The sequence below is a fragment of the Chelonoidis abingdonii genome, chromosome 13 (assembly GCF_003597395.2).
Source record: "Chelonoidis abingdonii isolate Lonesome George chromosome 13, CheloAbing_2.0, whole genome shotgun sequence".
In the NCBI taxonomy this organism is placed as follows: Eukaryota; Metazoa; Chordata; order Testudines; family Testudinidae; genus Chelonoidis; species Chelonoidis abingdonii.
The window spans coordinates 26158705-26186024 of record NC_133781.1 but is presented as its reverse complement, the minus strand read 5'-3'; the positions used below and the strand labels follow the sequence as shown (position 1 = coordinate 26186024).

Genomic DNA, 27320 nt, shown 5'->3' with positions numbered 1-27320 from the left:
TTTTTGTTGTTGCTGCTATTGTTGTGTGTCCAAAGACATCTTTAGCTTAGGTTGCATTAAAGAAACACAGATGCCATCAATCAATCCTCTCTACTTTCCCAAGAATCCTTCCTTCATACATGGGCAGAATTGTGTCGTCTTCCCAAATTTCTTCAAAAACTGCACCACAGTCAAATTCGTCGCTTGCTTTTTTGAAATAATACCTGAGGGAGTGGGGGAGAGGAAGCAGTTTAAATAATGAAGTGTTACTTTACAATTCTTTTTAGACAGCAGCAGCAAACATTTCCAACAAAGGGTCGGAGTCTCCTTTCACATGAGTGTAACAAGATAACCAAGAAAGAAAAATCAGGTCCAATACCATTAAAATCCTCCATAGCTCACAAGTGATCTGTTTGCGTGCATCTGCCAATATTCGATTTAGAATGGCTGCAACTGCAGCCAGCCAAGCAGTGCTAAAGAAGCAGTATGTAAGGAACAAGAGCAAAGGAATGGAGTATACTACTTCATAAAATAGGGCACCTCAGGGACGGTGCCTTGAACAAGTTATACGTGTTGGCAGCAGATATTTTCAACGAGAGAAAATAAAAAGCAGAGCAATCTCTGGCCAAACATCTTACTTAACAAAATAAAAAACTAGTTTTTGTTCTCCTTTCTTTCATGCATAAATTCTGGAGCACAGCATGGCATTGAGAAGCTTTTATTAAAAAAGGCTTTTTAGGGAAGAAACAAAAAACAGTAACTCAAAGTCTGTCACATGCTTTCTGCAAAACAAGACTAAGTATGTGGCATTTCTCCCTTAGTGCAGTTTGTGAAACAGAGTGCTTTGCATTTAACAAAACTAAAACCATGCATCCACTTTTAAGTTACAGATATGGCTGTGTTTGTTCTCTGATGCTTCCTACTGGTCGCATGCAAAGAGCAATCTTGGTCAAGCTTGCAATATTTGACACTGGAAGGTCAAGTAGAAGTGTCCTGCATTCCTTTTCTTTTGCTCTGGGTCGTTAGATCATGAAGCCAATGCTCGCCCAGACAAAAAGCGCCCCCACCCCTCTTGTGTCAAACAGTAAGGACCCCTCTATTATCCCGAATTAGACCGTTCAGCTTCTTGATTAAAGGTTCCTTTTATCCCTTTTCTAGCATTCTTCCTTCTAAGGCTGCTTAATTGCATATGCACAAATGAAGGGCTTCCATTCAGAAGGTTAGCATTTAAGGAGCCTGCCAGTCTGCTACCACACACCACCTCCGATCTGCCCTGCTCTCTCGCGCTCTTTAGAAAACACTTTGTGATCTGATCGCCAGCAAAAGAAAATCCTCATCAGATAAGATTAAAAAAAAAAAAAAAAATCCCCTAGTCTGTCATTTTCTAACAAGGTGTTGGAGGGTTAAAGGTCATAACTTTTATAGGAGAATCCCCCAAAATTTAACTTGGATTTTTCACTTTATTTTAAAATTGCTAAAGCCCAATCCATGTTTTTAATAATGAGTTTGCTATAAAAATAATATTTTAAAAACTAAATACCCAGTAACAAGAAGTTTTTAATGTATTTTTTAAGGCAAGCTAAATTAAGTTTGTTTTTTTAAAGTCATTCCCAGCTGGACTGATGTACAGCATAGTGTTTTTAATGGTTCGGTCATGAAAAGAGCTCTTATTTAAGTTCTTCATATAGAGTTTGAACCTACACTCACTAAAGTCAATGGCAAAGCTCCCACTGACTTTAATGGTGCAGGTCAGAGCTGTAATTCCATGAACCAGTAAGCCCAAAACAAAAACAAAACCAAAATGCACAAAAATGTGAATGAGTTTTAAGGATTTTCTCCCCGCTTTTCCCATCCCCACCCTCTTTCAGGGAGCAGCCTGCTTTCCCCAATAACTTCCCACAAACAAACTCTGCTGGTGTTTACAAAAAAAATTTTTTTGTTTGAACACTGCATCTTTATTTAAGAAAACATGCTATGACCTTTTACATAATTACAACCTTATTTCACACAGAGAGAAGGGGAAGAGAGAGAAGCAAAGCAACATCCTCCCTCACATCATCTTCAAACAAGTCGCTCTGCACTTATTTGCTCACAGAAATGGGCTTTCCATTCAAACATGTTTTATGTGGCAAGCTTTGCTTCTTTTTTCCCCCCCCCTGACATCTGGCACCAATAGAATCTAGCAGGCCTGGTGTTGCTGTTCTGTTTTGAACTGCTGCCATGTTAAGATTACCCAACACCACCGTGTGTGTGTGTGTGTGTGTGTGTGTACACACACGTACATACACCATCAGCATTAAAAAAATTATTTTATTTTATTTATTTAAGAAAAAGACTGAAACACAATGTGCTGGGTGAATATCCCACTGCAGTCAGACACATGACAGTAGCATTGGAAAGGGAGCAATAACAGAGCTTTTAGATACCCATGTAGCAAACTGATTCAATCAATAAAGAATTTTGAGAGTCGACCATTTATGCACGTCTTTGTGCGTTAAATGAAAGGCAAAAGCTTCAAAGACATGCTTATTAAGTGTGCCTTAAAAAGAAATCAATGCCAGATGTGACCAAAGCAGTCTAGTTACTGCCTCCCCAGCACAGACAAACACACACTCACTCACTCTACTCTGGGTAGCACGGCCCTCTTCCCTGAAGGTCACCTGCAGTTTCACTCAAAGTCCAGCCAAAAGTCAAAGCTTAGATCAAAATGATTCCCTGGAGGTACACACATTTGTGTAATTAGTTTCACCTTGTGTCTGTGCAAGATAAAATACTGGGCACGTACCCAAGTTCCTTTTATAAATTTCTGTATTGTCTTTACCCAGGTGTAAAGGGGAGAGATCTAAGCAAAACATTGTTTCATCCTTGTCAGTCACTTAAAAACATTTTCTAAAGTAATTATAGTCTGACAAGGCACAAATAATTGCACCTGCAGGGGCTTTAAGGCCACAGAAGTTTTAATATCCTATTCAAGCACCCTAGCATCACAAGAAAGAATTTCATAGGAAACTGAATGAGATGTTCTGGAGGCACTAAATGCCTGTTGAGAGAATGGGGCAATAGGAGAGAGATCCTTTGCACTGCTTGGTTGCCAGTTCAGATCCAGCTTAAGTTAGTAGCAACTATAAGCTGTTGCCATCTGAAGGCAGCTGGGAGGGACAGGGAATATGGGAGTCACAAGCATCCACATAAAACAGAAAGCCATAGTGGACCTTTCAAAGCCAGTGAAGATTCACTGGTGGGGCCACCTTGGGAAAGTTGTACTATTTTGACATTTCTGTGACTTCTGTCTCCAGAGGGCGCCCTCTGGCACCTGGGAGGAGTGCTGAATTCAAAACAAAATTTAAAAATACTTAACCCTGGCTGTTTCCTTTGTACAGATGAAAGAGCCTCGCTGACCAATAGGACATGGTCAGTTCATTACTGATCAGATCCATTTGGCTAATACAGTAAAAATAACTGAGGACAAAGCCACTGTAATTGGAATGAACGATACAAGAAGGCAGCAAACAGGGGAAACTGGCTTCTAAGCCACAGATACCAGACAAAGGCACAATCTTAAACTATTAAAATTCCTGATATCCATATGGGTGGCTATAAGGAGGAGCGGGAAGATAGGGGTTTGTTTGTTTTTTAAGTATCATTCAATGGAATTTATCCTCCAAGTCTTGGTATTTCTAGCTGAAAGGCGTTTAGAAACAGGCCAAGAGCATCTGCAGGAACTCAGCTAGGTTGAAAACAAAAATATGGAGGCTCTGCCGAAGGAGGCCAAGTGCCTCACAAACATTTACACCCATGTGAAGCTGAGAAGTGCCATTATCCCCATTTTACAGATGGGGAATGGAGCCACCGATAGATTACACTCAAGGTGTGGCAGGAAGTCAGAGGTAGAGGGAACTGAACCTAGATCTTTCAGAGTCCCAGCCCAATCCCCTAACCACAAGAGCATCTTTCCTCTTTGTGGGAGTCAGCATGTAGACAATAGCTGCCCTTGGCCAATCAGTATTCCCTTATGCAATTCTTGGGGGATAGACATCGGGGGGACATCAACCAAGCTGACTGACCCATGAGACAAGGCCAAGTTCAGCAACATAGTACCCATGCCTGCCTCTCTAAGCCACCCTTGCTTTGGTGGGGGAGTAGAAAAAGGACAGAAGAGTTCAGTGAGCCAGTGCAGCCAACCTCCCAAAAAAGGTGCTGTAAGTTTTTACTAGTGGGCGGGTTTGCAGAAACATATTTGCTGGTTATTTTGGTTCATAGCCTCAGCAGATGAAAGAAACCACGAGAGTCTTACCTATAATTTCCCTTTTTGCTCAGCTGCTCTTTAAAGTGCCCAAGTGTCAGGCTCTGGGCCTTTAACATCCTCCTATAGGGTATTTCTTCTCCACAGAAAAAATAAGTGACAACCAACTCGCTGGACTGGGAGGCATGAACCACTGGGAGCTTCTTTGGTTCTTTGTGACTGCAACAAAAAACAAAGCATGTTTCTTATTTGGAAACAAAGACTTCACTGAAATCCAATATTTCTACTATAGACAATAGCAACCAGATTGATGCCGGGTTCAATTTGAAAGCCCGATGCAATGAAAACAAACGTATGTGCCATGTTTATATAGCACTTAACACAACAGGGTCCTGGCCCACTTCTAGGTGCTATGCTAATAGAAATAATAAGAGGATCTCTAAGCAGCTGGAGCACATTCATGAACTATGCCTCAGAGCACACCTGTGCAATAGGGAACTGTTGCCATTTTATGGTTGAGGGATAGAGATCACATGGTTTGCTGAGGATCAAACAGTAACCCCCAGTGGTTAGGGCTCTAACCATTACGCTAAACACATTCCCATTAAGCCAGATTAACTATTGCATGTCTGGCCTTCAAGGTCACAAAGATAACTCGCACCATTTTCATGCATGCAAACTATATGGCAGAGAATAACAGTTTAGTGTTTCGCTCCAGGTACACATCTGTTAATGGGTGTCGCTGGAATTTCAAAGCCTGCCATTCAAAAACTGCTCAAAGCACTAAGATTACTTGTCTCGAATGCACAGGTAGCATTACTGTAGCCGTGAACAACCAGGCAAAAATAAAGTGGACCTTGATACTTGAAATGAGGAACACTTCTTAAAGAATAAAAAAAAAATTACTACATAACAAAATAGCAACGGTGCAGTGAATGCCAGGTAGCTAAATCCAGAACTACTTCTGAGGCAATGTATACTTGGCATGTCAAAAGGTCACAAAGTGTTAGTCCACAGTAATGTAGTCTTCCTAATTTGTTCTAAGTCTTTGTAGAATGGCTTCAGAAAAAAAAGCTCCTAGCAAAGACAGCTGGTGGATTTAAGGTCAACCAATTAAAAATGAAAGACTCTAGTCAGGTGGCTTAGTCTGGACTTCAAACATTGCTCATTGCTTAAGATGAAGAGGGTAAAAAAAAAAGAAAACTTTAATTATTTAGGCCATTTTAGACCTCTCTGTAGCAGGATTTCTTGTTAAAAGAACCATCCTGTAATTAGACTAATCCAATCTTTGTCCACTTTACAGGAATGCAAGTTAAAAAGAACCAGAAACAAGATTTGAAAAAAAAAAATTTTTTTGAGAGAGAGAACAAGAAGTATGTTTGAAAGACTAATCTTCTATTTTCAAAGTGCCATCCATTTAATGCAAGTATAGTTAAAAGCCATGGAAATACATGTAATGTATATATGTACATACTCTTCTGTAGTTAGACTTGCATTGCAAAAAGGGGCATTTCCCCCCTGAACAGAAGATGAGTGGTTTCGATCCCTCTGCTGATTTGAGGTTGAACATCTGAAGTTGGGAGATAAACAAACAAACAAAATTAAATTAAAATACATCTTCTTAATTGAAGTCTTCTGTAGGCCATTAAGTTCCCTCTTTGCATCAAAACACAATCAAAAGGAAGGATTAAGAATGCTATGGACTAATTTACCCTTCCACATCCAAATGCACAACAAACAACCTAATTCAACACTTGGTCTGTAGCCGAGTTAGTTCTAGACAACAAATGGGGATTGGTCCTGCTTTGAGCAGGAGGTGGGACTCGATGACCTCCTGAGGTCCCTTCCAACCCTGGTATTCTATGACTCTCTGAAATGCTATCCCTTCTGATAGTGAGAGGCAGAATGTGGAAGTCAAAACTATTGAGGACTGGGGGAAAACAAAACAAAAACAATTCACCTTTGGGGCTTAAGTTACGTTTTGTGGCAATGCCTCCCCTTCCTCACCTCCCATTACAAATCTGGACCTCTTCCTAACAGTGGACGGAAGACTACATGCACATCACATAAAACTTCTAGCTACCTGGATGTCTATTGTTAGCTTGCTAAGTTCACCTGCCTGCCAGCCAGTAATGCCCCTTGGGAGATGGCGGGGAGCCTGCGGGCAGAAGGAAACAAGCAGCCTGAAATAAGGCTCCTCCTAAAAAAAGCCATATTGGCGATTCACATCCATTCCCAGCAGGGGGCGTCTGCCTATCAGCGAGAATAAAATGAGGCACTCGGGGCTGCAAAAAAGTTAAGGAGACGTTTCACTCCCCTCCCCTCACTTTGTAGTTACCTTTGTTTCGGAGGCTTGGACACTTCCGCTAGCCTGCGGCAGGCTTCCTCCAGCTGGGCGAGGGTGTTGGGTGGGGTCAGCGGGGGCATGGTGGGATCCTGGACAAACGGGTGGGCAGGCTGTGCCCCGCGTGGGTGATTGTTGTTCCCCCACAGGTGGTGGCGGGCCGGGCGCTCACCAGGGATCCCTTTGGTGGACTCCAAATTGTAGGCCTTCTTTGTGCTCTGTGTGCAGCACCAAGAGGAAAGAACCGCGCTATAAAAACTGGAAAATGATGACTTCGAATAGCAGCTCACTTATTCTGCTCGGCTCCTCCCCAAAGTCTGTCCGTAACATGAAAAGGGTTTACTGCCAAAAACATGACATTTTTTGTGGTTTTTTCTGGTCTGCCAGAATTGGCTTTTATAATTAACACCGGAAGCAACAGGCTCTCATTTGATATTTGAAGTCGATTGTTAAAATAATAGACAGCCAATGTAATACTATAAATATTACGGGGAAGCGATATTGCTGTAGACAGACTGAGTATAATTTACCTATGAGGCTTGTGCTTTATTTGTCTCTCCTACTCCCAGCATCCAGCTGTCCAGACGTTCTTGTGACCGATCCGCCTCGCCCCCAGGTAGCTGGGCCGAGCACTGCGGTAGCCCTGCTTCCCGGTCGGCAGGGCGACGCCATCGTTCTCCAGTTCTCTTCGTCAGTCGTGCCAGTTTTGGCTAAGGATTGAGAACAACAGGGGACAGGAATCCCCGCCCCCCAGCAGGCACCGTTAAATACTTCTGAGCACTCGCGTCATGAACCACAACATTCCCCAATGGACCGTTCATAAGAGGGCCTAAATCCACCTGTAATCAATACTAAAATAAATCCAACCAATGCACTCTACTGAGAGAAAAATACATCTTTAAAAGGGCAAAGAGTAGCTCCTATTGAGACATTCCACCTGTAAACTACCCAACCTCGCGCTACCAGCAGAAGCCTCCGTCCCTACTGAGTGGCTCTTGCATTTGAATAAAGCAATCATGGCAGACACTGCACCAGGAACAGAAACACTGCGAGCACCCGCTGTGCTGCTCGCTTCTATCTGCTCTTTAGTCTTGGGATGGTGTTGCGTGGCACCTATGTGGTGGTGGCACGTGCTTCGTGGTCTGCTTGAAATCATAAACCTCCTACAGATGAGATCAGCGCACACGCTGAGCGATGCCAGTGCTTCGCGCTTTTGTGCGCTTCCCCACCTGGAGGCAAAAGTCCGGGAGGTGGAGCGGGGAGCTGTGACGTCACACCTCTGCAGGGGTGACCTAAGCGAGAGAGCAGCCGAAGAAGTCTTCCAACTAAGCCACCATCGCGATACGACTGCCGTCATACCAGGATCCCTGTAGTATACCCTCACTCCGTAACTTGCGAGGAATCAGAGCAGAGAAGTGAGCCAGGTGACCTAGAGAGCAATGCATTTGCAGATAGTTGCTGAAGCCCATCCCGATTGGACTGTCGAAATCATCATTGACAAGATAGCTACAGACCTAGCCCTCTTCCTATACCTTATCACTCGAAGAGTGCAAACATTAGAGAGAAATAACTAAAAAAAAGCACAGGCAAGACACGCTGACGCGGAAACAACCACGGGCGATAAAAACCCACTAGGCTAACGCAGGAAAGAAAACAATCTTCCATTGCTGCTGAGACAGTGGAACACACAGGACAGATCATATAAAGCATGCAACAACAGCTAAAAAGGAAAGCAGTCTTCCCTTACACTAAGTGCAGACAGGCTATGCACTCATCCCACCCCCAAGCCAAACCCGATGTCAGATCAGACCAAAGGCTACTCCAAGCCAACCGCGAGCACCGAGGCGCCAAACCGCGAGCCGGTATATCACACCATACCCCATCCTACCAATTGATTTGGACTGTCCAGCCTCCTCCAGAACCTATCCACTCCACACTGCTCCTTGCCCTCAAGAGCTTTCAACCGAAGACACTAAAAATCCAGCCTCAGCCAGCACACACGTGGCTGGTTCCACAGGGGTCCATTTCCTAGGCAACAGACGAGTGGCCTTCTCACTACAACAAGCCAGGCAAGGACAAGTACCAGATATAGACAGGCACTGCAAGCTGAGCAGCAAGCTAGCCGAGGGCAGCATTACTAGCCTCACACTATGGCCTATATGGTTGTAGTCTCCCATGATCTAAGGACATGAAGAGACTACCCAAGAAGAGCTCTCCGCCTGCTCTGAGACTTTCTACGAGCACCTAGTGCTGGCAGACCCATCATGGAGCTGAGACATCACTCCACCACAAACCGTCTTCCTCCCGCACAGGACGCATCTGGTCGCACCTCCGACGCAACCCGCTTGTTTCTCCCTCTCTAGTACAACCAGCCATCACAATAAAGTCTACTCTGCAAGTAGAAAAATCTCTCTCAACAGACTCGTTCTGTCAAACACTACAAAACAAACAAAAAAAAAAAACACCAAAAAAAAAAAAAAAAAACACCTCTGAGGTGGGAGGGAGAGCCTTTAACTGAAGGAATAAAGTGAGTATAAACAGAAAGGAGTTGGAAATTAAAAAAAAAATAAGATGGAGGAGAAAAAGGGAGGAAAAAAAAAGTCAAACAGTTGCAGATCAGAGAAGTGCTGGTAATTTATTTCCTGGCTACACACTGGGCACCTTTGAGGTAGTGTTGTCTCAACAGTGTCCTAGATCTCCCTCCCTCCCTCCCCCAATCTCTTTGTACAGAAAATGAAGAAAGCTGCTGCAGGCTAGTAGTGGTACACTGCTGAGCTTGGCTGCCTCAAGCAGATCTATCAAGGGAAAAGGGAACATCTCCAAATCAAGTGCAGAATATAAAAAGGCAAACGAGAATTTCTGCCAAAAGAAGCAAACATGGGAGAAAAGAAAGAGAAACCACCCACCAGAGTTCTTCCTCCTCCTTCCTGTCATCTTCTCCCCCCAAACACACCCCACTCTTCGCCCTCACCTCTAGTTTCCCTCTGCCCCCTCTTTTTTTTGAAGCAGAAAGCTGAACTGCCAACTCCTTCACGTACTACCCACCAGATGAGGCAGGGCCTCTCTCCGACAACCACTTAGCTCCAGAAATGATGTGAGGGTAGAAAAAGGCCACTCTGCTGGAAATTGTCACTCTTACACAAGCCAGCTCTATTCAGTCCCTGATCAAAGCACTGCCTTACAGAGAAAGTCGATTTGCACGCCCTGGGACAAAATAATCTAATTTACCAGCTCAGGCTACAGAACTTTCTTTATAGAAGGGGGTGAAGAACACCCTCCCTTCCAAAAAATAAAATCCCTATTCAATCCAGCATATTCCCTCCCCCCGAAACAGTATCTAAAATGTCTTGCTGCTTAAGAAAGAGGAGTTTTGGAATATTAATCTCAAGACAAGTTATGTTTCTACTTGTCTGTGTAAACAGTTTATTCACTGCAAGAACCAGCAGCACCTTCCTGAAGTCTGCACTGAATCCACAAGTCAATGAGTTAGTTTTCAGGAACAACACAACTAGAAGAAGTGGATTTTCTCAAAACCAAGGCAGATAAAGTTGTTTTATTATTATTGTTAGAAGGCACATACTGGCTACCAATCTCTCTCTTTTGGGAAGCTAGTAAATCCTTGAAGCCTTGGGGAGTACAGGAAAAGCAAAACCCAACCCTCATCAGAGCACAGAAGGTGTGAAAGTGGTGGTGGTGGGGGGGAGTTAGATTTAGACAGGAAGGACCCATGCAGCCATGTTCATGTCTATACAATCAACCAGATGGGGTGCTCCCAGCTTGAACCTAGAAGGTGAGCTCTACTCAACGATCCAGAGAAAGGCAAAAAACTTTACACAGAACCCAACCAGTGACCAAAGCAACCCTATGCAAGCAAACTTTTCAGGAGGGTTTTAAGCTGATGTTTGGGGTTTACATGTTTACAGAATAAGCTCAAAGACCTCAAGCCAATGGGAGTAAGAATAATAAACTGGGTCCTCTGGGTTTCTGTAGCTCTATTGACTCCAGCTGAAGAGCTGACCCATCTATTAGCTTCTCTTCTTGAAGCTGTCTCTCTCTGTATTCAAAGACAAAAGGATGTAACAAGCTGATGAGAAGGAAGCCATTTTCCTCCTTTCTCTGTAAACCTGCAATGATTTCACCCAGCCTCTTCCAGGTGTTGCTATGTCTAGCATTATTAGAGGGCCTTCTCTCCAGCCATTTTTCAGAGGACTCTGCATCAGACTTACCGGAAAATGAGGTAGAGAAACTTGACCATTGGCCTTAACGCTACGATGCATTTCCCTCTGGAGCTGCTTCTTGCTCCCAAGTCTATAAGGAGGGATTCCATCTCTGCAAATGGAAAGACAAGTCAGTGTCAACCAGGATATCCTAGGCCTATTTATTTCAACTTATTATGCGGTAAATCAATGGACCATTGCAAGTACTTTCCAAAACAGAAGACAATTCAAAATTATCTAATCATTTTACTGTTCCCAGCAAGCCCCCTCCATGTTCTTTGAAATAATCTGAACAGACTGAGGGGCCTGATTTTCAGAAGTCCTGAGCACTGAAGACTCCAATTGAAAGTCAGTAAAGTCTACGGATGTTTAATGCCTCTGAAAACAGAAATCAAGCTTAAGTTACTAGGTCTGGATGTTCAGTAGCTGAGCAAGAGCTGCAGAGCACGCATGTAGGCATCTGAATGTGGACATATCCCTGCTGAGTCCCACTGACTTCAACAGGGCTCTGCCTGTACACAGCAGCTTACTGGACTGGGGCCTTCCAGTAACAGGTTTCACACACACACATGCATACTCTGTACGCTTGTTCTGTAGGTCACCATAGACTGTAGGGGGGCTGTTAGGTCTAAAGCACTTCATAGATTGCCAACACTATGCAGATAAGAAAGGATAAAAAAAAGTATTGGTCACAAAGGGCTCCCCTTCCCCCTCCCCCACCAGGTGGGACCCAAGATGCCTTTTTCTGCCTTTGAGGTTGTCATGCACAACCAGGTCAAGTCACTGCAAGGCGCAGCAACAGAACACAGGCCCCTAAAGGTATGGGACATCATTCTTCTTATTGGCTATGTCAGCCCATTGAGATAAAGCAATCAAACAAAACAAAAATCCCCAGCCCAAGTGAGAAGAGCTAAGAAAATTGCCATCAAGACAGCAGAAGCAGTAATTTTTCTCTAGCAACGAAGTATGCTGTCATCTAGCCATGCAAAGATTTACCCACATTACTATTAAGAATATAAGAACAGCCATACTGGATCAGACCAAAGATCCATCTAAGCCAGTATCCTGTCCTTTGACAGTGGCCAACAGCAGGTGCTTCCGAGGGAATGAGCAGAATAAGTAATCAAATGATCCATCCCATGTCGGCCATTCCCAGCTTTTGCAAAAGAGAGTTTAGGGACACTTCAGAGCATGGTTTTGCATTCTGGCTAACAGCCATTGATGGACTTATCCTCCATGAACAAATGAACTTTGAGCAGGGATAGTCCAGTGTTTGAAAAGCATGACTACTAATCGTGAGTTCTAGTCTCAGATTTCCCATAAATTTGAGGCGCAACCATAGTCTTTGTGCGCCAGTCTCTCCACCCCCTCAAATCCATAAGAGATAATAAAGCACCATGTTGGATAGGGAGTTAACACCTGAGTATTAATATTTGTAGAGTGCTCTGAAGTCCTTGGATGTAAGGACCTATAGAAGGGTAGAATATAAACTCCACTCACAGCCAGTGAAAAGACTGCACTCAGGAATGCTATTATGCACTTCTCTCTTTCTGTATCATCTCCCCCCACCCCCCGCCACCCAAACAAAAAACAAACAAAAAAAAACACACACACACACAACCCTCACATTGCTCCCTCTCTCACACACAAACCCCATTTTAAGATCCACCACCATTATGGTAGCATGGCACTTCCCATTCTCACAACAGTGAAAGGACTAAGGCCAAGATTTTTCCAAAAAGTGACCCAGTGATTCTTTTCGTGTGCAGGTGCATGTTTCAATGTTTGGGTGCCCAGCCTGAGACAATTTGAAGGGGCCACATTTTCAGAAAGTGCCAAGCATCCACCCCCAAGGGGATGGGGGGAGGGGGGACATGGTAGAAAGCAGGCCCCATTATAGTTTCTTGAGTTGAGTAGCCAAATGTTGAGGCGCACAACCCCTAGTCATCTGTGAAAGTCTTGGCCTAGGGCTTTCTAGATTTCCATTACGAAGCCACTAATTCACAAATGATATGGAGTAGCAAAGACTGAAGAAAAAGGTCAAACCAGTTTATTGTTTGAAACTTTGGAAAATCCAGACACAACAGAGCATTAGTCGAGAAGAGATGTTTGGGGCAATGATTTAACAGGGTGGACAATCACTGGAGACGCTGGTTATGTCACAAGCAAAGTGAGTTTAAGGTGTTCAGTTCCTAATGAAAATCTGCCTTCAGTTCTGCCTCAGGTAGGTCTCTGCAGAAGAGCAGTAGCTCAGGCACAGAGCCCCATATGGGAACACACTCTGGAGAATCACGCACAGCATCTGTCTGCACTGTTCCGTACCACGACCGGGGTTATCAGTCTTTATCGCAAGCACTAAACATTTATGATCATGATGAAAGAAGGGGCAATAAAAGTATGAAAATATCTATTGAACTTGGCTTGGAGGCCCTGCCCCTCACAACAACACATGAGTATGGGTTGGGCTGTAGTGAGGTTGAGCAGCAGTTATGGGGGCAGAGGGGGAAGGAGGTCAATGCTCATCACGTGGATTGGAGGAGAGGGATTTTGTTCTTTGAGGGTTACCAAGGTGAAGGTGTTTTAAATGAGACTTTGCACACAGAGGAATTAAAGACCCCCTGCATCTTTTCCACCAAGTAAGACTGTCTGCCTTTGTATTATTTGACAGAAATTTCACCTTAAGCAGCATGTCAAGTATGCACCTGCCTAGGTTAGTACTGTACATAACACACACACACACAGAAGCCTGCACAAACACTAACCCAAATGCAACAGAATGGATGGAGGGGAGGTGGGGTGGGGCGAGGTAGAAGAGACACCTGCCCTGCAACATTGCTGCTTGAAGCACATGAGTTTAGGACTCCAATGACAGAGGGGATAGCTGAGAGAGGGAACCGAACCACTGTCTATAGCATTGCTCCTCTCCAAAATCAGCAGAAATAGACAAACTGAACAGCTCACCCCAGTCCTGCTTATCTTGGCCACGGCACTCTGTGGCAAGGGCTAGGATAGCTCTGCTGCCAGTCCCTTTCACTTCTGACGGATCCCTCCAAAACACTCAGTGCTCCAGCTTTGGGGACTACAGGCTTTAGAGGCCAGACCTCCAGCTCCATCCATGAGGGCAGTAATGCGAGGATGTGATGGAAAGCAAGCTGCAATTCACAGAGTTGCAGCACTTCCCATGGGCATGTAGCTCCTACCAAACTGGGATGATTTGCCTCATAGTAAAAAGGCATCTCTCACCTATCAGCCACAAAAGGTGACTGTAGGACAGAATTTCCATCTCCATTTAGATATGCCTGGTTTTGGTTGGTTTAAAGTTAACCCCTTTCGTGTCATGTAAGAATTTTCAGTCAGCACTATTTTCAGTCAATAAGCAGCCAGGATTTTCCAAGCATGGTACATTTGTTCTTTCAGAGTAGCCCAGGCAGCTGTCAGATAACTGCCAACACTGGCTTGGAAACAAGCATTTGAACACCTCTCCAGCCATGGTCAGGCTCATTCAGAGCCGCAATGAGATAGCTGCAGGTGGAAAACAACAAAGGGGTGGGGCGCGGGGTATATAGATCATGGATAACTCCAGAAAAGGTAAGGAAAAGATGACACCAACATGGGCTAGGGAGAAGGGGGACCGATTCTCTCTTCAATGCAGTTACACAAGTCAGGATCAGCTCCTTGCTCATACAGCTTGTAACAAGGTACAAGATACAGGTTTTAAAAAAGCAAAGACATTTCACGGAGATGGGAAGGTTACTTAGTAGCCTTGGGAGAGTCCGGCCTTCTAAAGAAGGAAGAAACAATGTTGTCGTTGGTTTGATGTCTGCTTTTTAAATGTAGGCCTTCCACATAAAATGAGGAACAAGGGACGATGCCAGGTTTAAAGGGGAAACAAGAATGGCCAATCACTTATTACAGGCAAGACGTGCAGCTGGAGTTGGGGGTTTACAGCCAACTTGGGTGCAATAAGAAAAAGATATCACAGAAAAATCTGAAGCTGAAATGTGTATAGGCCACAGTGACAACCAGAAAGTGCCTTTTATTTTAAAGGGTTAGGCTTTGCCAGATATTATAGTGCATAGCACAGGATTACTATTTGGAGCGAGGAGGGGGTGTTGTGTTTTGTTTTAAAAAACAGGAGTTCCTCAACAGGTCATTTCAATATAACCTTCTTCTCTTTCTCCAGCAGTAAACATTTGCACTCACATTTCTCGGTTACTAAAAGCTGTGGGCTGAAGAGCTACAGAGTTTAGGCACTAAATAGTATAGTTTAATTATAAACATTTCAGCTACCCAGCCTGGTGCTAAGCCAATCTTTTTCTGGGGGAAACACTAGTTTGAAATCTTCTTTCCAGTCAGCTGCCATTTAAACTGAGCCAATTATCTTAGCCTTTTGACTCAGATGTGCCTGACCTAACCTGAATGTAGTTTTACTGCTGCTTTGAAATATCAGACTCATGCGCATATGCATTCACTCCCATCTTCATTTGGCAACGGTTCTGAAACAAGCCTCTGATCTTGCCAACATCAAAAGCCTGGTTTGTAAGATAAGGTAATATTTGAAGTTCGCTCAGCAGCATTCCCCTGTGTCCAAAGTAAATCCATAAATAAGATATAAGCAAATAAAAAAAAAAAAAAAGTCCCCTATCCTCTTTCCCCTCCCCCAGTCAAGAAAGGGAAATTTGCATGATGCTTTGTGGCTATTATAAAATTAAATTTATACTTGACATTTAAAAAAACAAAACTAAACTTTAAAAAAAAAAAACACAGGGTGTGTATTGTTTGGCAAATTTTACCTATAGCTGTAATTCAATAGAAGATTTTTTTATAAAATTCATGCCTCACTTTATTGGTATGACTGACATAGGCTTTATGAGACAAATTCCGCTCTTCAGTTTACATCAGCATAAACAGGGAGTAACTCCACTAGGAGCTGATTTGCATTTATACTGGTTTAATAGTAAAAGCCTTGTGTGAAAGAGAGAGAACTGCACACTTGTAGCAAGAAAAACACCACGACACAGCTTGCGACAATGGTGGGAATCCACGCAGCAGAACTTTTTAGAAAAGACTTCAAAATCTCTAGCAAAGTCCATTTTCTATATAATCCAAGGCAGAGAAGAAAACTAATCCCAGACATTTTATGCATGTTGCATTACAATATTGGCAATAGCTGCTGACATTTCTGTAGAGGCAGTTTTACTTACATCAGGCCTTAGCTATGGTAATTTTGTAAGTTTAGATGTTCTACCGCCCCACACGCACACACACGCGCACACACTCTAGAGAGAAAAATAAAATACCACACACACACACACACACACACACACACACACAGAGACAACCCATCCCACCACTTCCAGTAGTCAGGCCATTGAGTAAGTATGGCTAAAGGGAGTTCTGCACTTTCAAAGATTCAGGGACTGGCGCAGTTTGTAGCAGGAACTATTACTTTCTAGGTTTGTCTCTTAACACCATGTAAACCTGCACTCTATTGAAATCCACACATGCCCCCTCTTCTCTCATTTTCCCGTGCCCCCCACCCCCCAAAAAACCTTGAAGCTCCCAGCAGTTTAATCAGCCAAGCTTCCCCAAGCTCCTTACTCTGCACTGGCCATTGTTATGGCAGGAAAAAACAGCCAGGCTCCTTTCATGCACTGCTTTATGGGGAGCTCCTATTCACTTGTTCAAGTAAATTTCAAAGCAGCCTGCTACCTTCTTATCCCCTCTAAGCTCCCCTAGACTAACAATAGGCTGAAAGCGATTCAGTTAAGCCTTTCATCCACCATGCACTTTATTTCTCACTCAGTGCTCTCATCTGTATAAGGTCCACAATTGGCATTGCTGTGAAGAGAGGGTATAATCCTAGCCCTGTGAATCCCAAGTGACCCTACATTGGGCCAGAAATGACTAACCCAATGAATGCTCTGTTGACACATGATCACATACAACTAGAGCCAGTAAGACAAAATAAAGAAGTCACCCTATGATTCAGCTCTTTTATTTAATGCCAATATTGTTCAATAAGAGAATCTGGTGGGACAACAAGCTATTTTTTCCATAATATCAATTCAAAACACATATGTGCATTTAAAAAAAAAAATACAAAAAAACCTGCATCTGTTTGTGCATCTAGGATGTTTTGTAAAAAACTTGCTCTGTTTTCCATTAAAGTGTGCATACACCATCAGGCAGCAGACTGGTGACTTTAAAAAGCCAGCAAGCAGATCTTTGGCGGGGAAACATATCCACTATACACATCCAACAGAGACACTGAAGGAGTTGCATTTATGAGATTAAGGCCTTGAACACACTACTTTATTTAACAAACACCTTTCCGGAGGACTTGGTTCATTTCGGTGGCGTGACCTGCACTTAATTACAATTCCTTTCATCAAAGGATCTCAAAGAGCTTTACACATATTAATGAATTAAGTCTCAGTACACCCCCAAGTGGAAGGAAAAGTGTCATTATCCCCATTTTAGAAGTTAAGCAACTTGTCCAAGGCTATACAGCCAGTTGTGGCAGAGCCCAAATCTCATGATTCTCAAGCTTGGTCTTCAACCACAGGACCATCCTTCCTCTCCTCTACAGGCTCTTAAGACTCTTGACATTTTAATCCATAAAGCTCCATTGAAATAATTCTCTGAAAGATCATAATGTGCAGAAACCTTCAGGTCAGTAACCCTGTTAGTGTTGATTCTGACTATTACAGAAAGCAATTCCTGTAGAAAGCTATGTGTTGTTTTTTTTTTAAATGACAAATCAAATACTATTGGAGGCTTGGCCTTCAAATAAAAAGGTGTGATGAACTATAAATATATTCCATGTGTTACTAGCAGTGTTTCTATTTTATTCTTTCAGCATATGGGAGAACACACATTTGCTCAGTTGAGGATTAAAATGAGAATTGTTGCAAAATGGCAAAAGAAAAAAAGGGAGACCCACCCACCATGGTTACTGCAGCCAAGATCTGTGACATGAGTAAATAGCAGAGTGATCAGCAATACTTCTGGATGGTTTAAGATGCCTTCCAGTGATTTCATCCAATGGAAAAAGTGGAAGCCGTATTAAAATGATAGAACAGTCATGCTGGCAAGTCATTGTGGTACATCAGCACAGGTAGTTTTCAAGAGGTAAATTCCAAAGGACTTTGCTAAAGTGGAATACTTACACGCTACTGTCCGTCATTGACATGGAATCATCAGTCAGGGCATCACTAGATATTTCACTATCATTTGCGCTAGTTCCTGGGGCAAAAACATAGCCAGAATTCACATGGTATGGGTTAATAGGATCGTTCCTCTTGAATGACCTAGGGACAAGCAAAATAGCGGTTGAGTTATTTTTACATCTGAAAAAAAAAGTACAGAAGGTTAGTGTCAGAGTCATGGTAGGTGTGTACGTAAAACACAATGAATTTCTTTAAAAACCTATCCATCCGCTGTTTTATATCCAATAGACACTCAGAATGCTTCTGTTCTCACAGTCCACAAGAAGTTTATCTTGACAGCGAACACACAGAGTTAAGACGGACCCAGAACTACACAGTCACCAACCATTCTCTACATAAACCCCAACATCAAGCTGGTGGCTGAGCACTCTGGACAAGATTTTCAAATGCACCTAAGGGAATTGGGACTGTAAGGATATGTCTATACTGCAGTAAAAAGCCCCAGCACTAAGTCTCAAGGGCTTTGCTATTTTTATCCCTGCAGCCAGAGTAGACATTCAGGCTTGGGGCTCTAGCCCGAGCTCTGAGACACCAACCCCCTTGTAGAGTTTCAGGGCCTGAGCTCCATGCTGCACGTCTACACTGCAATTTTTAGCTCCGAAGCCCCACAAGCCCGAATCAACTGACCTAGGCCAGCCTCAGCCATGCTGCAGGTTTTGTATTGCTGCGTAGACATACCCAACATCCCGTTTTTAAAAGTGAATTGAGGCCTGATTTTTAAACTGTATAGAGATGCCTAGAGATATAGTTAGGCACCTACTGGGATTTTCAAAAGAATGCTTCTGAAAATCTCAGAAGCACTGAAATACCTTTAAAAATCTGCTCCTTAGAGCACAGAAAGTCATTAGGGCTTGAGCTAATACCCAAGTCTCTTCTGAAAATAGGATTTAGGTGCTTTTGAAAATGTTACCGCCTCTCCTTTCAGGCACCATAGATAACTGACTGCAACCACTGACATCAGACACCTTTAGAATTACTAATAAATAATAAGCATTTATACAAGCCAGCTTAACAATATGATCTCAAACTGCTTTTATAAAGGTGAGTGCCCTGGTGCTCCCTTTATAAAGAGGGAAACTACAAAGCTAGTTTTCAAGAGTACTTTAACTTTTAGTGACACCTCGAGGTGCCTAGGAGTTGTGTGTGCTCAGTGCCCATTAAGATCAATGCACCTTAGGGGAGGGATGAAAAAAAAACAGCCTTAGGTGTCTCAAGTTGGGTATCCAAGAATGGAGAAATCAAAAAGTCTGACCTACCCCAGGTGCCCTGACCACCTAACCACTGGACAATGTTTAGGTCAAAATGATTCCAAGTTTTAAGAGCGTAAATTCATTTACAAATCTTTCAATCTGTGGTAAGTGGTCTGTGCCAAGGGGTTGTTTATATATAAATGCAGGTCTTGGCTGTTAAGCTTTTGAGTTTGTGTATCAAAGCAGAACCTCATTATCTGATAAGGTCTGCTGATTTTAATAATTAGGGTCACTTACACAGTACTTGGGGCCTCAGGAACAGGATAGCATGCTCTGCAGGTTTTTAAATGGTCTTTCAAACTCCCCAGCCCCCACCCCAACCCTTCTGGGATTGGATGAGGCCAGCTTGATTTAAGTGAGCAGCACAGCTGCCTTAATGGAAAGCGGCACTTCTCCTCCTGTTAGTATCTCTAGTTCCTTTGTTTCATTTGCCCCAGTTACCCACTTTCGACCTCTTTAGTGGTCTTAATTCAGTTCTTTCACAAACAACAAGTTTTCCCTACTCCCCTGCTGTGGTGCATTCCTCTGTTTCACTAGCAAGGGGGAAACCATGAGCCTTTGCAAAGGCTGAGGGAGGGAAGATGGGCCTCTTTGGTATAAGAGCCCTACTGCAGACAGCATGACTGAAGTTCTGGGCCCCAGTTTCAGGCTTGAGCTTTGCAGGAGGCCTTGTTGCACAGAGTCAGGTTTTTAAGCACAGCTGGGATTACATTCTTTTCCAAAGTGTGCTAAGTCAGTTCAATGGGAAGATCAAGACTTTTTTTGAGTGGAAAAAAAAAAAAAAAGAGATGATAGTAAGGAATGCCACAGGAAAGAAGTCAAGTCTTAAAAGATAAATTAATTCCACATGCTGATGAAAGTCAAGTTACCCTACCACCAAAAAAAGTGTCCTTTTAAAATAATACAATCCTCTTGCTGATACAAGTCAGCTTGTAAGGTTCCACTGACATTCTTCAGGCCACTGCTAGTTTTTGGTAGCTCACAGAAAGGCTGAAGCCTCTACTTTTTAATCACTCTACTGGAAACTGTTTAATGTCTTGCTTCTACAAAACCCAGACCCATTAGGCTTATTATTGTAAAGTATTCGGTTTCAAGATGTTCACCATATGTACTGAAGCAATCCTGCTTTTAAGTGAGTCTTAAGTCCCGTCCTTTTATTTCATGTTCAGTGTTGCTATTTAATCATGCTAATACAGAAGCAATTAATCATTTGATAGTTTATGCTGCAACCCTATTAAAAAAAAAACAGTAGTGTTATCTAATCACTTAATAGAAAGATGGTTCAGTGTGTATAAAATACCTTCTTCATCTCTCTAAATTCAGCTTTTAATCTAGCCTATGTGAATAAAGTTTAATTCATTGATGAGTACTGTACTCCAAAACCAACCCCTCCTTCCCACACAGAGATCATTATAACTTGCACAGTGGTTCAGTAAGAATGTCACCTCTCAGAACTTGATTAACTTAAAAAACACACATACTTTTGCTTTGTCTTTAATCATCTTATTAAAAAAAGGCAGAAAAAGATTCAGAGTAGCCCCATATAGAAATTCCCACATACTTCAAGAAAACTGATGAAGGCTGTTTTTTTTACGATTAGCTTTTTCAAAACTTGACCACACTACAGTAATTGCACCCATATGCATCACATTGCCTTCAAGGATTTTAAATTCCTATGGAAAATGGAGTTCTCTGATGCAGATTCTGCACATACACAAAAATCTTCAAACTCAATATGCAAAGAGTTTTCAGCTGTCAGGTAGCAGTTGCTCTGGAGCATCAAGGAGAGCGACTGATGTTTCTCAGACTATTCTTATCTCTTATCTTGATGAGATGACACACAGCATGTAGCTCTCTATACATTATGTTAGGCAATGGGTAAAAAAAAAAAAAAAAAAAAAATCACAGAGGGATTACAATGCAGCTAGAATTTATGGGGCTCTTTTCTGGATCCCTTGTTATAACAATGCAATTTAGGAGCATTTTTGGCATGGGTGCTGGAACTAGGGGTGCTGCAGCACACCCTGGATTGCAGTGGTTTCCGTCATATACAGGCAGTTTGGTTTAATGACTCTCAGCACCCCCACTATACACACTGTTCCAGCAGCCCTGATATTTGGTGAGCATATACACAGCCAACCTATGGCTCTCTGAAATAAAAAGCAACCTAGCAGTTTAAACCAAAAGACTTACACACTGAGAAATAAATCCTCGAGCAGTGTTTTTTCAAGGCCATGCTGAAGCTTACTAAATATTTCACTGAGACACAAACATCACTGCGCAACAGGGGTAACGTAAAAATATATGTATTAGCAAAACGATGTTAATCACAGCCTCCATGCTCTAACTGTGGAACACTGCTTCAAGCATAGCTTTACAAAGGCATCATTTACTTTGATAATTGAGGCCAAACTTGGTTCCAATAACTTCACACAAAATGAGCTCCATCAGCGAGTTCTTTCAAAGGACAGGAAGCACTTTGAGCCAGCAGAGGGCCATCTGCTAGCCCCAACTTATTTAAAGCAAGGCCAGTGTCAGTGATGTTAGAACAGAGAACATAATGGGAGGCAGATGAGTCCACCTTGGATTGAATAAAAATACATTATAAAAGAACCACACTAAAGTTCCATGTACATAAAACATATGCATGATATATTCAGAACCATATATAAATAATGGTCAGATTCCATTTTACATTCCTGGGTCCAGCACAAACTCAATGGTTTGAGGGTGGTTTGAACTGTTATGGGGGAGGGGGGAATTTGAAACAAGCTCAAAGTATTTATTATACATCAGGAGCCCACATATAGAACCAATACTTAATATGCACCAAATTCCCTTTTTCCCCCTCCAGACTCTAATCCTATATTATTTACACTTAAATTGAAATTTATTAGGAGATAGTAGCAGATGTAGGCAGTCAGTCAGTGTAGTGCTTTGAATCGTACACACAGGATGGAGGTGTGGTTTGGCCAGCACTCAGTGAAGTCTCTTCTTTATCAAGCTCCAGTTCCAACCCTAAATGCAGTGAATAGTGATACACAACTCATCCATGCACCCCTTAGCTACCAGCTGGCAGGCGCACACACCTTTGAACAAGGATAACTTGGAGAGGGAGAGGGAAACCGGTTTCCTGGCCTTTGGATTGGGAAGAATCTCAGCTTGATCTCCCTCTCTGTATTCTCCATGGAGTCAAGAGATCTTGATTCAAAAAGCTACTGAAAATGCAAGAGAAGGTGATCAAAGCCGATAGCACCACCTGACCTCCTGGGGGCAGATCTGACATCTAAGTAGCAAAAAAAAATAAAATTATATAATATAATATGCTTGAAAGAACTGCAATCTCAGGGCATGATGGCCATCAATACTCCTGGCCAGGAAGGCAACGACAGTCATGGTTATGAAAAAGTTCTCTTGAGCCAGAAGCAACTGGTAGAATGTAAAATCCATTCCCAACTGGGCACTGAATTCCAAAGACGACCAAAAGATAACAGAACATCACAACTCATCACTGTTTAGTACTGGAGAACAGTAGACTGTTGAGCTACGAAGAGGGTCGGTCTCACAGCACTTGTAAGTCCCCACAAATTGTCTACCAGTTAGGCCCTCAAGACTGGCAAACTCCCTTGAATGGAAGAGCATTACAACCCCTTCCCTCTTCACTTAAAAAGCTGGTCTCAAGAAGAGCAAGGGGCCAAATACTGCTCTCAGTGAAATTGATGTAAGATGGAGAGTAACTCCGTAGATGTCAGAGTCGCCGCTCCAAATTTACAAAAAGAACAGGAGTACTTGTGGCACCTTACAGACTAACAAATTTACACAGGTGTAAGAGAAGAATTAACCGCACAGTCCCTGGATCCACTTTGATCACCACAGCCCAATCTGAAGGGCAGGAAAGGAGCAGAGAGATGCACTACAGTCACCCTCCTTTAAGAGGCAGAATACAACTGAAATAGAAGCCTGAAGCCCTTTGATGTCCATGAATCACAGAAACTGCTCTCAAAATTCCTGTAAACCAGATGTCAAACATTCACCACACTGAAAAACAAAACTCCTTGCATCTGTGCTAGCACACAACTGAAAACAGATCACTTTGCACCAGATCTTTATTCAACAATTCACATTAATGGAAAGGCTGGTGGGAGAAGGGGCAAAGAGCTGGAGAGGGAAAATAAGTTTTCAGAAGACAATTTTACTCATTTGGAATATGATCATGGTCATTTTGTAAGGGACTACTTGCCCCCTCACTCCACCTTTTCAACAAAGCATACAGCAAAATGAAGGGCTCAGTATCACAGAAATCTCTCTGCCTAAGTGCATAATGAAGACTTTGCCTCTGGTATTGCATAACAGACACTACACACTCTGAACTTGGCATTAAGACATAGATCCAGCTTTTAATAAGTTTAACTTCAAGCACACTGCCAATAAGAGAATACCAGACCTACTATAACCCTAAATACATGATGCTAAGATCTTATCCTCTTGTATACATTGACTCAAAGCCAGCTGGAATGGCTTTGACATGAAACCAATAATGAATGTGATATGAGAGAAAGAGATTTTGTATTACATACACAAACTTTACACATATTTTACTATGCAGTAAGTGCATACATTTCCTGCTCTGTTATTACACAACTGCATTCCATGTAACCAACCAACTTAAGCACCGGTTAGTGGTGAAGTTGGTGAACTAATGTTTCATTTTTCATCTGCCTATATAGATGCTCTTTACCGTTACACGCAGTGTGTTTCAAAGTTGCTGCAATAATTAATGCATGTAGTTGCTATGAAGTTTTTGGCCAACAAGCTTTAACAGCACAATACAGTGTTTCTTCTGTTCAGAAAAGAGCAACAAAAAAACAAAACAAATACCTGAATATTTAAGAATGAGATAAGCATCTCTGTTGAATCTACCAATGGCATGCTTAACTAATAGGATTTCTGGACCATTTTTAAACATGGGAGGGGTTATGTTGCTAGCTTTCTGTTTTAAAATTATCTAATACCGAACACCCACTTCTCAAACCTTTTAAAGAATAATCAAAGTCATTAAAATCAAAACAAAAGGCGATTTCCTCCATAGAGTTCTCTTACCTGTATCCATTCTCAGCCGTTTCTGTAGCTCTGACATTTGCTGTAACCCTCAAAGTCTTGCTGGATAGCCCAACTACAGAAGGCAAGATTTTGTTTTTAAAGTCCACACAGCTCCATTCTTCTTCTTCATTCAAGGTTGGGAGATAGCCACAGACAACTTTTAAGGTCCCCAGTCCATTGCTGTTAATATAAGCAGGATTCTCTCCCCCACTCCTTACATATTCGAGGTATATATCAGAAGTTAAAAACATCTGGTAAGCATTTTCCTCCATCACAGTCTGAATTTCAGTCTGTGCCTGATCAAACATTATAGAATCGATCTGCTGCTTCTTGATATTATCTCTTATATAGGTCTTAGTGGCAGGCTTGAGCTGCTTGGAGACAATGCTGTTGTTCTCAATGTACCTTTTGTATATAGCTTTGGCTACTCTTAAAGTTTTGGTATCCTTAAGGTCCATCTGCCTGAAGCCATTGCAGGCAAACCAGAAGTCTAAGGTATCCACACATTTCTCTCTTTCCAGGAAGGTCCGAAAAAGACAGGCACCATCTTGATCCCCCAACAAGGAATGCAGGGATTTGGTCCATCTTGCCAGAGGGGAGTCTGGAGATGCACTGCCTTCCGGCTCTCCAAGACCATCCTCATTCCTCCTTGGGTTGGAAGAAATTGACATGGCCTTGAAGCTTTGGCTTTTCATGACAAACGAGCTTGCAGGCTGTTGGCATGGTGTCTCTCCTTCCTCGCCTGGCACAGGGGGGCGGGGGGCGTCTTCCCTGAAGCTGCTGCTGGGGTCTGGAAGGTGAGTCAGCAACACAGCGCTGCTCATGGCTCCACGAGTTCTTCTGGTAGGGTTTTTCCGCCCCCCCTTAAATTCCTCAGTAATCTGCCTGTGTGTGTGTGTGTGTGTGTGCGCGCGCGCCTCTCTCTCAAGTCAGCAGGAGATCCTCTGAGCCTCCTCTCTAGAAAAAAAAGAAAAGAAAAGAGTATTGATCTAATCAAAACCAGATCCACCCAACATCAAAGACAAAAAGTAAACAGGCTTTTCAACTCTTCACATTCAAAAAAAAAAAAAAAAAGCAACTCAGCTATCTGCAGTGTTAATCAAAAGTATCAGATATGCTTTTCTGAACTCTCGGCGCACTTTTAACTTGGGGGGCATGGGGGGTTGGAAAGAAAAAGAATTAACCCTTCACTTACACTGCACATGTAATCACAACCCACCAAACCCGTCTCCAGTGGAGACACTCCTCTTTACAAAAATACAGGTAAACTTTCTCCCCTCTCGGTGATAGCATCAGACACACAAACTTGGCTCTGTCCGGCTGTTTGCCGGGTAAAACAGTTTTGCGCACGCACGCACCCCCCGCCCCCAATTTTGCCTCTTTTTTTGTAGATAACTCAAGGCAGGGAACAAGACGTGCCTTTCTCGGCATCTGGTTTCCATTTTACCCCCATCTCCTCTCACTCCTTAAAAATTGAGATTATGATCACCAGAAGCCCTTCTAGCACAATGCTGAATGCTGTTTTGGAATGGCACGTTCAGAAAGACTTGGGGGGGGGGGGAAATCGCTACAATGTTTCATTTTTAAAACAGTTTGACTCATTTCAGAAGTTAACTGCAACCTTCAAAATAAAAAAAACTCTCAGATTTGGTTAAGTTAAGCACATGCACTTGTTAAAAGTTTGAAAGAGAGAAGGAAAAAATCACCAACCCATTTGCCTCCAAAGGTTGATTCACTAGTGACTTTTTTTTATTAGAACAAGTTTTCATCATTAGTAGGTAAAAACTAACTAAATCTTGCTACAGGTTTAAAAAAAAGACCAAAAATAGTAAACGCGCTACGGTGCAGAATGATTTTTAAAAGCTTCTCTACAGTTTTAATAAAACCTGCTTCCATCCAATAAAAAGCTTGTTTAATAAGCATGTGAAAGGCTCTCAAACTAATCAGAAAGCGTGAACTGAGTTCCTGGCTTTTTTCTTTGCTGCACAAACCCAAGCAGAAATTCACACACACATAAACAAGCAGTTCAATATGTCACCCCTATTATCATCAGTCTTGCAATATCGAGTCCCGTTTGCAGAAAAGGAAAAGAGAGAGAGAGAGAAAGTGCATGCCCTTGTCTATAATGTACCTGATTGCTGCAGGCATCCCGTGCCTGGGCTCTCATCTCCTCCACGCTCAGCCCCTGCTCCCCACCTTAGAGCAAAAATAAATACACCCAACCACCCCTCCTGCAAACAAAAAAATAAAAAATAAAAAGAGAGACCCTCCAAAAATAAAAACTAAAGGAGGGAAGAAACAATCCAGGAGGCGCCAAGCCCTCAAAGGACAATACTGCCAAATAATAATAAAAAAAACCTGCTCCAGAAATGGCGACGGGCAGAGAAATGAGAGGTTGGAAAGAGATCTTAGAGAGAGAGAGAGTCCTAAGCTACTTGCTTCCTCCGAGTCCTGTGCAACAACTGACCCCTAACTAAGCGTGCAGCGCCTCTTTGGAGTTCACAGGGGGTGCTGAGGGGTGTGGGAGGGGTAAGGAGGGGGAGGGGGACGGGGTAGAGGAGAGAAATCTCATTCTCACCACATCCACCTTTAACAAAAATGCATCCTGCTATGTCTGCCTCTCGTTCCCCACCATGCCCATAAAATAAAAGCTTCCCCTCTTGCAGAAAAAAAAAAAAAGCACCAAGATCTCGGATTTTTGCAACATAATCCAAAAATAAAATAAAACCCCACGCCGGTGTCAGCCCAGCCCTGCTTGCCCATAGCTAGCACATAAATAGCTTTCCTTAAAACTTCAAAGCCCGAGCGAACAGCACATCAAAGCGCCCCGGAGAGGGAGAAAAGCTGGGGGGGGGGGGGGCAGCGCTCGGATCACACATACATTCTTTTGCAACTTACCATGGATCCCAGTAGTTCTCTCCGCACCGCCGCCGCTCCGTTCCTCCTTAAAACAAC

The 27320-nt window shown here is 42.8% G+C and overlaps 1 protein-coding gene across 1 annotated transcript; it reads right to left on the bottom strand.

Annotated features, from left to right (window-relative positions):
* AXIN2 (axin 2) lies at nt 1–27320 on the bottom strand. Its single transcript, XM_075072084.1, has 9 exons — nt 27264–27320; nt 24366–25322; nt 17956–18096; nt 10597–10895; nt 7901–7995; nt 6561–6784; nt 5697–5792; nt 4274–4441; nt 1–203 (listed from the first exon to the last, which is right to left on the bottom strand). Exons 2-9 carry the CDS (start codon nt 25187–25189, stop codon nt 77–79), a joined length of 1974 nt encoding a protein of 657 aa, XP_074928185.1. The 5' UTR covers nt 25190–25322; nt 27264–27320; the 3' UTR covers nt 1–76.